Genomic DNA, 11,606 nt, shown 5'->3' on the forward strand with positions numbered 1-11,606 from the left:
GTTAGGAATCTGTCAAAATAGAAGCATAATATGAATAAACTGATCAGTTACTTCTAAATCGTTTTATTATATTATATTATATTATTATTATTAGTTGTTTGGTTCATGATGCATTGAAAATGATAAATCTATGTCCATTCGCTTATGATAATGAAAACTCAATTGTGCTAAAACAAATGGGGATAAGAATGGTTTAAATGGTAAACAGTTTTGAAAAGGGTAAATGCTTATGAAAACTTTTGGAATGGATCATTTACTCACACTCATATGTTTAACACACCTTTCTTCTGTAGAACAGAAACACAAAAAATATTTGTAAATTTTTTAAATCCATGAAAAAAGTCAAAGGGGTCCAGTGTTGGTTTTTGGACCCCAATGACTTTCATTGTATGGACAAAAACTGTTGAAACATTCTTCAAAATCATGCTTAATAAAATAATATTGAATAGCAAATATAGATATCGGTGTAGTTACTGCATCTAGTAGCAGCAAGGGGTAACTGCTGATGCTAACCAACTAAATATTATTACACAGGGCGTAATACAATCATTGATCTTGTCACATATACAAAATTTATCACCACTAGCTATTTTTTGCAGTGCCTTTTTAAAAATATACAGAGAATGCCCTGGCAGAAAATTACCAGTACCTTTTCCGTTATTGCATTATACAGCATACAGACATTTTCTTCAAGTCTGGCCTTCCTGTATAAAGCAATAGAGCATGTCTGACAACACCAAGATTATTGGTTTCATTTTCAGGAAAAGCAAGGACTTTTTTTTTTTAAGGTTAACTCTGAATACAGTTTTAGTCACTTTGAATAAAATGAATAAAAGCATAGCTGTTAATGTAAACCTTAAAACACGACACAATACCTAACCCAAAACGCCTGTGAAAATTAAATATAGAAAATTTCCTTATATCAACATGGTCCTTTTCTTAAAGTGTAGATTTTTCAGTTTCCAGACCCTTAAATACATGTTCCACGTGAGCTGTCAAATGTTTTAAAACTCATCTGGTCATTTCAAGGGAGATTTATTAACAATGTAAATAAAAGGTACAGTGAGGAGTTAACACTGGAAGTTTTCAACCATCCAGATAAAAAAGGCTAAGCATAACATGGAGCCTTTAAGATCTGTAGTGTACATTCACATGACTTCCAGAGCCTTAATTTCAGCTGAACTGATTGAAACTACATGGCATTTGAGTAGATGCTGTTGCTGTTGTTGATGGTCTCCACTTGGTCAGAGCGAGCGATGAAGGTAATGAGCATGTTCTGGAGCATCTCAGCTCTCATCTTGCTGATATGCAGGACCTCCTCATGATTCACTTTCTCCTCATGACTGTAGTCCAGAGAAACCTTGTTGGTGATGAGTGAGAGACCCAGGACCCGCAGTCCGCAATGCTTGGCTACAGTCACCTCAGGAACCGTGCTCATGCCTGAGAGGGCAGCAGGAGGAAAGGAGAAAGAGAAAAAGACTCTTAATTAAATGGCAGTCATCTCTGTTATGGCACAGTAGGTGATTCATTAATAAAGCAGACCGGGTCTGGGTCTCACGTAATACTTAATGAGGACTATTGGGGTCTTGTTGGATACACAGGAAGAAGGACTCACAAAGTAACCGAAATGGGCCAGTCACTGACCGTTCTAGCCAGGGGGGCCCACTTAGCATGTACCCCACGGTGCTGCTGTTTGGTAATCAAAGCCTAATTATCTAAGACATCATTCAGCTCACCGAAGGCCAGCAGTGAGTATAGTTTATGCCAATTATATGGTTAAGAGAGTTATTAAGATCACTGATTAACCTAATCACACTGATTGAAGTGGGTTACTCTGGCCCTTCAGGTGGACCTAACCTCCATTAGTTAACATTGCAGGTCCCCTCTGCTAATATGGCACATTATTATTAACCAGCTATAATTTTCATGAAAGACCAATTAAAGGAGAAGCACTACACACAGATTAGAAAAAAAGCAAGTTAAGAGAGGACATCTGATACAGCAATGAGGAACTGACTATACACTGCTGTGATTCATTTATTTATTGTACATACTGCTATAGAATTTACTGATTTATATATGAAATTTTAGTTTCTGTAATTTTTTTGTTTTATTTTTTGTGCTTTTGTCATTTTATTTCTTAATTTCTTTTTTTATTTACTTATTTCAGTTATTGAATTATTAGGCACATTGTCTAATTAAACATTTTCACATTTTGTTTGTTTTCATCACCAACTTTATTTCAATTAAAGAAAATGCTTAGTAAAATGCTAATTTAATAACAACACTGCATCACACTGCAGCGGAAGTGTTTCAGTCTATTTCATGTATCCAGTTAAATAATCAAATTAAAACAATTAACACACAATCCTGTTCCTCTTTAATTTTTTTTATGTGTTTTTTCCTTGTGTACTGATTGTCCATACCAACAGAGTCACTCCCCAAGATGTGTAGCATGCGTGCCTCAGCGATGGTCTCAAAGTTGGGTCCACTAACCATACAGTAGACACCCTCACGCACAAAATTAGAGTAGCCCAGCTCAGCAGTGATGTCCAAAACAAGTTTCCTCAGGTCTTTGCTGTATGCGTCAGACATGCAAGGAAACCGGATCCCAAATCTGAGGAAGAGATTATAAAACAGAAAATAGTACTGTCAAATATTTCATACTTTTAATCACATTTTATTCTGCTGTTTTCTGACCCTTATCTGCATACCGTTCATCATTGGGTCCACACAGTGGGTGCTGTCCAGCAAACCCTGGCAAGTTAATATGGTCTTTAATGACCATGATGTCTCCCACTTTGAAATCCTGACAAAGACCTCCCGAGGCATTTGTCACAGCGATGGTCTCCACACCCATCAGTTTAAAGATCCGTACGGGGAACGTGACCTGGAAAAATTCCCACAGAAAATACAAGATGTTACTTACAGCACAGAAAGTCTCTGACTAAAATTATTAAATTAATGATTTTTATTAAGCCTTTGCCTCTTAGGTTCAGACATATTTAATGGAATATATGGAAGATAAAGATGTAAAAATAGCATGTGGTATGTGCGGTTTGTTTCTGCATCTTCTCAAATTTGGACAAGAAAAGAATCAAAAGTACATAAATAAAGCAAAACAAGGGGCCAACACGGGGTCATTGACAAGGTGAACTAAGCAGTCACCACGGGGCACCACCATCTGAAGGGGGCGCCAATTAGTGTCCAAAGGGTTAGTTAACCCAAATTTTACATTTTGTCATCATTTGCTCATTCTCAAGTTATTCCAAACGACCAAAACCCCTATGAGATTCTGTTCTGTTGGCACCAAAGATATTTTGAAACGTTTTGGCCAGGAATATTTTGAATAATCGTGTCATTATTCATAAATATACTAGAAACTTTATAAACATTTTGACTTAGTTCACATAATGAATGATTGAATATGGGTGTGTTTTATTAATTCTTAAACATATTCATCTAATTGACTTCAAAATGTATTTACTTCTCAGTTAAGATCTAAATTATAGTGTCAAAATGGTCTTAAATGGCCCTGGACCAACATTTATTTATGTGTTTAGACATTTGTTTGTAACTAAATATGACAACATGCACAGGCCTAATTGTGCAATGGGTTTCCACTCAAAGTTTTAGGCAGGTATTAAATAAGCTTTGGTGATTCTTAATGGGATAAATATAGGATTGTAAAGCAGAGAGCCATTAAGGGAGGTGTCAGTGCAGGCAGGAGATGAATAATGAACTTGCGGTCTCAGTACAGCACAGCTCAATGTCACAGTCTGTCAGCTTGCTCTCCAGCTGATGAACCAGGGTGGACGTGCCTTGAGCAACATGCCCATTACAGCTATACACAGATGGGTCACCACCGGGGTGGACCCAAGAAAATACACCCCAATTTGATACCCTCTAAATCAAAGCTGACTTCTTTGCGGAACTCTCAGAGATCATATCGCTTCAGTCTTTAACTCCCCTGGAAGAATTGGTCTAGGTGTTGCATTATAGGTCTATAGATGGTCCGTTGATTACCTGTCACCAGCAGCCTGATAAATGTGCACAATTAAGGAGTAATGAAAATATGTCTATAAGACAATTTTGTATGTCTTGGCACTGTGTCATGAATTGGCATACATTTCAATTTCATACAGACAAGAAGGGAGGAATTCACTAAGAATGAATTGCGCTTGCTCACTGATAGCATCTGTAGTCTTTTAGCACTTGATTCACTGATTTATGCACATTAGATATGAGAAAATTACAGAAATTCTGTTATGCCTGATTTCTGCAAGCAATGTAAATTGTGCCAAAAATAGAGCTGAAATAAATAGCAATCCCACAACTAGAATAATCCCAATGAATTACATTTAAATAATCATCGTCTGCTTAAACTGAACATGGTTTAGTGAACAATAAGCAAGAATATTTCACAATCATACATTATTAAATAAATAAATATACACATTGTGTACACATTAAATATTGATGAGTTGAAATTATAATTTTTTTACTTGTATAACTGAAATTCTTTTAACTTACACTGCATTTTTAGAACGAGACATGAGAGATGAGACCCGATTGTGACGTTTAAATATGTGTCTGCGTTTTTTGTGTGAACGTCCCTTTAACAGTTTAAACAAGTCCTCTAAATGCATCTGAACCCCATAAAGCTGCTTTACTTGCTGCAGAGAAACAGAGGTCATTGAAAGACCTAAACAAGCTCGACTGTCCAATTACCCTCCACGGCACATCTCTCCATAACAAAGAGTTCACTGAAGCAAGCCATAATAACTGTTTGTGTTACCAAGGGCAAACGTGAAAGCAAGTTAAACTGTAAATGAAATGAGTCGGGTGCACTTTTAGGGCACGGGGAGTTGGCATAGAATTGCACAGTGACTCACAGATATGAGTCAGCTAAAGGGAAATGAACAGTGGACTGAAGGTACATTTACAAACAGGCTGTCACAGTTTGACAAAGGATTGAAAAACCAGATTGGTCGAGCTCCTGCTTATTATATGAGGAGCTTCAAAATTTCAGCTTTTGCGCAAACAAGATGTGGGGCTTTTTCTTTTAACGAGCCGTTTTAGGAGGGTGTGAACAAGTCTTAACTTTTATAAAGAATATCTCTTTGGATTTGACACTTAATCTTTGCAACTTTACAGATCTTCTTTATGCACAAAGAGCTTGAAACACTCCAAAGAGAAAGGAAAAACTGAAATCACATCATAATTTCTAACAATAAATACATGAATTGTTTTTTTAAATGAATAAATGAATATTACAAAAGCTCATAACAAAATTGCTAAAGACTGAACTATATATTAAACATAATTAGCAACTATATAAAATATAATAACTGGGAATATGAAAGATAAAGCTAATTCAAAATATGAATGAACATAAACAGTTCTAAAATGCGTATTATTATCAGCATCAAGCTAAATTCATAACCTTTCAGCACTTTACTTTTAGGTTCACAATTAAATAAAATATTGGGCTGGTTCGTCCACACAATATTTGTCTTTTTAAATGCAAAAAGGTAAATTAAAAACGCATGTACTTGTCAGACAAATGTTAGGAAGTTGCACTAGCTATGCTAATTACTCATTTATTAATGGGTGAAAATATAACAAAAAATACTATTTTCAACATTTGCCTGTTAAGATCTGAGAATCACTAAGTGTATTCTTGCATCCTGTTTAGGACGGGTAATGGGATGCAGTGTCAGTGTGTTTTATATGCCACAGCTATTAAGACATTAAATACAAAATAGTGTTTTGAAAGGCTGGAGTTTGCTAATGCAGGGTGTTTATGGATTTAATGCCCTAGCAGCATATTAAGAGTGAAAAGCTCTTGACTGGCTGAAGAGGGCATGTGGCCATGACAACTGATTGTAATGCATTGTCTCATGTTGACAGGGCTGCAATTACAGTGCCAGTCTCACCCCAGGGCAAGAGGTTGTAGATTCCTCTGTAATTCATTAAAAAATGGCTTTCTGGCCCCATGTGCAACAGATAAATTATTCCCCTGGACAGACTTTGATGGAGAGAAAGCCAAGAGCTCACATAATTCATGCTGCTTAGTTGAAACATACAGCACTATACGTTGAAACACCGATGCCCCCGAAATGGGGTTTGTGAAATAGATTTTACTTCAAGTAAAGAAGCCACTAAGTTTGTTGCAATTGAAGCTGTGGTATTACCTGCAACAGAGGCATCAAACCGTTTATTTGAGCTCACCTTACACAATGAGTAACCCTCGTAGAGATGAAACCTTCCTTGCATGAAGACACATGACTTGCCTTTGATTTGACCAAACACCAGGCACCCTTCATGACCAGGAACTATAAATAAAAAGACAAACATATAAGTAAGTAAATAAACAATAGGTAAAAATTTTTGCAGGTATTTTTATATTATAATATATAAATATTGTAATTCAAGTACATGATTAAGTCCTAAGATACCACCATGAGGAAAGAATTTCACGAGTAACACGAATACCAAGTAACACTAATACATTTAGTCTGTAAATATTTCCCTGTGACACTTTTATATTGATTTGCTTTATAGCATCATGTGATGTATGAATCGGTTTGATGATAAAATGCACTGTATCGGGCTCTAAAGCTGTCTTTACCTGATTAAGAACCTGCTGCTGTAAAGCATTTAGTCTTTGCTGTCTCCCTAATATATTGAGTCTACCTAAGGGGTTACTCATCTAATCCATAACCTCTCCGTAATGAGTAAAAAAGGGTCAGATGCTGCCATTGATAACAGAAGCCATCTAATGCTTTTCCATAATGTAACGTTAAATGACTAATGACTGATCCCAAGTCTCAGAGGTCCTGCTGGCTTGGCTGTATTTCAAAGTTCATCAATTTGCATTTGCATGTTCACTTTGCTCATTCAACATCGGAAAAGTTGATATCTGCTGCTTTGGGATGACTGCTGATGTCATCAAGGATGGCATTAGTGTGACTGATTGAGTATCATTAGTGTGCAAACAGGTGGAGAAAACATTGTTTTCTACATTGATGAGCAAATAGGAGGCTGCAGTTTGTTAGTGGCTTCACGAACTTACTTTGACATGGAAACGAGCCGCCTGAGCCAAGTGAATTGGAGCTTATGTAAATATAACCTTGAATTTTGGCTGATGCGATTTGTTTGGCCCTAAAACCTGCAGCGTAATGAGGTTCTACTGGAATAATGGCTCTGTTTTTCCAGGGGCCGATTCCTCTTTTCTTGCATGAGCATTGATGAATGACTCTGAGAAAAAAAAAACTCACTCAGAGAGGTAGGTTATTACACTCACCGTGAAATTTATTTCCTGCAACATTGTAAAAATGAATGAGACGTTTCAGTGCATGCTGCCTGGGCAGATTGTCTATCTATCTATCTAATATATAATATATAATTCTAATATACATATAATTATATACAAAAATATGCACTAAAATAATATTATTAACCATGTATACATATTAATATTATATCTGTATAATCACGTTAAAATTAAAAAAGATTTTTTACCTGTAACAGTTACACGTGAGTATATATTCTATTCTGTACATCTTTAAACTGTCTTAAACTGTCACTACATAAGTTAATTTGTTGATAGGCCACATTTTCAAGAATTTAAGTTTTTACATCTATATGGTGTATAGTGACACTAAAGTGATTTGATTTTTGATTTGACACTTGGTGATTTATATGAATGATGCAATGGGCAATGTGAAGAATTTATTATTTAAAAAATGAGCACTGAGCACAGAGCATCCATAGTTCTCATTATTCAACCTGTCAGTCATTTCTCTGTTGGTCTCCATAAACCAGCTAATTTAAATTATGAAGTGGATTAGAAAAAGAAGGACAACACAAATGGATTCTAAGACCCTTATTATACTTTCCTTTAATTACAAGTGCTCTTATTCTTCAGCCATCATTCAAGTACACACACACACACACACACACACACCTGCTACAGGTGGTGCAAATATCATGTGATTCTTCAGAATGCTTCTCAAGATTATTCACCTCGCTGTATAAATATTTAAACCTGTCCAAGATATCATAGCATGAACTCCCTGTGGCAGATATTAGAGCCTATTTTTGCTCCAGTCATGATATTTTATTCATAGGCAATAGTTATTCATTTTATAGCTCACATTAGCAGGAGCTGGACATAATTTGTTAACCATACAATACAATGAGGGACAGAATGAAAACCTCTTGCTTTCAGATTCGCTCCCTGCATGAGCAACAACTCTTGTATCAGCTAGCAGCTTTTTTAACGACCTAACATGCTGACTGAAATGACCACACTGTGTAAATTACCAACTACACAAAACAAGAAAGAAAGAAAGAAAGAAAGAAAGAAAGAAAGAAAGAAAGAAAGAAAGAAAGAAAAGAAAGAAAGAAAGTGGTGTAAACTGTTCCTCCGGTTCGGCTCTGATACGTTTCCATGGATCCATTACCTGTGCTGACTGGGAAATTGGGAATGTCCTCATAGCGGAAGGTCTGTTTATTTGAGACACTGTCTGCGAGAAGTCCCAGTCCAGAGCCGCACACGATAGCTATCTTTGGTCTGTGTCTCGTCCTGCTCAGCAGCCATTCTGTAGTCAGTTTGCAGTCATCAAAGGAACAGCAGCTGAGTCAGGAGAAAGAAAGAATGATGGCCAGATACATTAGAACAGGTCACATTGATAACTGCTCAAATGATGTCAGATAAGAGGCTAAGTGGCAATAGTCTTCTAGAGTCTTCTGATTATTAGTCAGTGCTTACAATGAGAAACATGACAATCTTTCAGAATGCAAACTCAACATCACAATAAGTTCAAAGCATCAAGATAAAAAAAAATTATTGACTGGTTTATTTTGAAATGTTAAAACAAACAAAAGCAATATATTCATATTGTATTCATATTATATTTAATTTGTGGAATCCCAGATCATTTGAAAACCATTCATTTGTTAATGTTGTTTTTAGAATAAATAAATAAATATTCATTAGAACAAGATACAAATCCAAGTTTACTTTAAAAGCATTTAACAATATTAATATTAAAATATGATAGTTTTTTAAAGATCATTATCTTGTGTATTTGATGTAACAGAATATGCTGACATGCTTTAATGTTAGAAAAACACATAATTTTTCAAATACTATACATTATTGTAGGTCCTCTATGCCACAGCTCTCTCAAAAACATCGCTTTCTATCTAAAGTCCCTCCTTCTGACAAGTGCAGTCTGCTCTGATTGGCCAACTGACCCAGTGCATTGTGATTGGCCGATCACCACAAGCACTTGTCGGAAATGTAACGCCCCTTTTCATAACCGCGAGCTTCATCTTTCAAAATAAATGTAAGGAAAGTTAATAATGTCCATAGTTTTACCATCAGTTCAAGCCAGAAAGGGGAACAAAGTCATGTGACAGACACAGTGATGAAGCTCGTATGTGTTTGCAGTACACAAGCCTCAGATGGGTAAGACATCTGACTCCACTGTGAGTGACCTTGTCTCTTTCTCTCTCTCTCTCTCTCTGTCTCTCTCTCTCACTCTCTCTCTCTCTCAATCACACACACACATGCGCTCTCACACACCCACACACACACGCAACGCACAAAACTCCGCATTTGAACATTCAATAGCAAATACTTAAACTAATAATAATTCATACTGACAGTAGCTGATTCAGAAGTGCCAGATTGTCTTAGTAAAGTCAGAATTACCCCCTCTCCTAGGTTCATGAAACGGTCATCCATAAAATGCGTTGCTGTTCTCTGGTACGTAATCTTAAAGATTCCTAAATGCAATTACTTTAGGAAGGCTAAATAAAGTGCTTTGCCTAAATACACACAGCATCTCCCTGACATTGCTGCTTCAACACTAACTGCGGTTTCTGAAATCATGCCTTTTTTCTTTGTTTGACCATTTTAGCGGCATTACACAAATATTTCCATATAGTGACGTAGACATATATATATATATATATGTATATATATATATATATATACATACTGGAAAACAAGAAAAATACAGATTAATAATAATAATAATTATTATTATTATTCTTTTATATAAAAAATTTGATTTGTGATCAGATATCAGTACACAATACAAAATACAGAAAAGACCTTCACATTAATATATAAACAATCAAGCTCTACTTTGACAGCTCACAATAACTGTGCTGTAGAAGACCACATCATTTTTATTATGTCTCAAGATTTCCAGTCAGTTATGAAAATCTAATGCCATATAATTCACACCGGAAATTAACTAATATGAATGAAACCTCAGAGACTCTATTGATATTTGAAAACTGGCTGGTTGCAAAAATCTGAAAATATAAACCTGACATATTTGTGGTTGAATAGATACAGCTGAATAAGTAAAAGCTAAGAAGACAGTGAAAATGCAAATAGTGGACACATTCAGAGTTTCTGAATGGAGTTTTGAAGAGTCCAAAATGCAAATTTACAGCATGCGATTTTCAAGGCTCCATGTAATTTGCATCTCATTTAAAGATAATTCTGCTCAATATTGTGACTCAGCTGTGTTTGTCAGGCCTGATATATTTTTATTGACCATTACAGATTTGATTAAATGCATAAGAGATCTAAGATAACAGCTGTGAATTAAAATTACATTATCTATACTGACTCTTTTAGCTCAGTAGTAAATGTAAAAATACTTTTTCATCTGTTAAGTTTTTAATAATAATTGCTTTATACATTAACTTTTTATGTAAATTATAACAATGACATAAAACTAAAATTTACCATGAGTTTTCCTTGGTGTGCATGATCTCAGTCAAAGGTGGTCACTGGCTGATAGCACCTGGAAAACGTGTGTACTTGTCTTATCAGAACAGATAAGAGACAGAAAGAGAGAGAGAGAGAGAGAGAATAACCTCTCAAAGGACTTTAAGGTCTTGTCTCATTGGCTGCGTAAATGTATAGTGGGAATTCTCCATATTTTTCTAAGAAATTATATGACTCCCCTTTGAAACTTTACCTTCAGACACACACACACACACACACACACACACACACAAATAAGAATACATTTTCCAGTAAGTTTTCATTTTCTGCTACATCAATAGAATTACATTTTCCATTCTAAATCAATAGAATAGATTTTTTCCCCAATGAATTGTCAAATATTTTGCTTTGTAGAAGCTGTACAATGACCATAGCTTGAAAAAAAAATAATGAAAACACATAGTCTACCCACACCAGTCAATAAGACTGTCAGAAGGGGCAGAGTGACTTATAGTATGGTAAATATGAAACATGTTTACATGTTTGTGCACTTTGCTGAGCTGTGCCATTACTGAATACATAATAGCTTAGAGCCTCAGGGTCCATTATAAATCGCCAATGCTTTTATACTGGCTTGGAAAAGTATTGGCACACTCAGTACTGGAGCAGTGCAACTCGAAATCTTTATACTCTGATGCATTTACAGCAGTGTCTGAGACATCATTTCTACACAGAGATATTGAGCTGATAACTTACTGTAATACAGAAAATAACCTAACCTGAACATTATATCAGAAAGCACAGTTAAGCAAAATACCTAACTTGTTTTTCACAAAATTACTAA

At 35.6% G+C, this 11,606-nt stretch overlaps 1 protein-coding gene across 1 annotated transcript; it reads right to left on the minus strand.

Annotated features, from left to right (window-relative positions):
* Positions 1-1,018: 1,018 nt before the first annotated feature.
* LOC113059751 (purine nucleoside phosphorylase-like) lies at positions 1,019-10,883 on the minus strand. The gene is made up of 6 exons (XM_026228315.1): positions 10,781-10,883; positions 8,472-8,644; positions 6,235-6,338; positions 2,715-2,890; positions 2,427-2,617; positions 1,019-1,440 (listed from the first exon to the last, which is right to left on the minus strand). The coding sequence occupies exons 1-6, from the start codon at positions 10,801-10,803 to the stop codon at positions 1,193-1,195; spliced, it is 915 nt and encodes a 304-aa protein (XP_026084100.1). The 5' UTR covers positions 10,804-10,883; the 3' UTR covers positions 1,019-1,192.
* Positions 10,884-11,606: the final 723 nt, after the last annotated feature.

Source organism: Carassius auratus, chromosome 41, assembly GCF_003368295.1.
Source record: "Carassius auratus strain Wakin chromosome 41, ASM336829v1, whole genome shotgun sequence".
NCBI classification, from domain to species: Eukaryota; Metazoa; Chordata; class Actinopteri; order Cypriniformes; family Cyprinidae; genus Carassius; species Carassius auratus.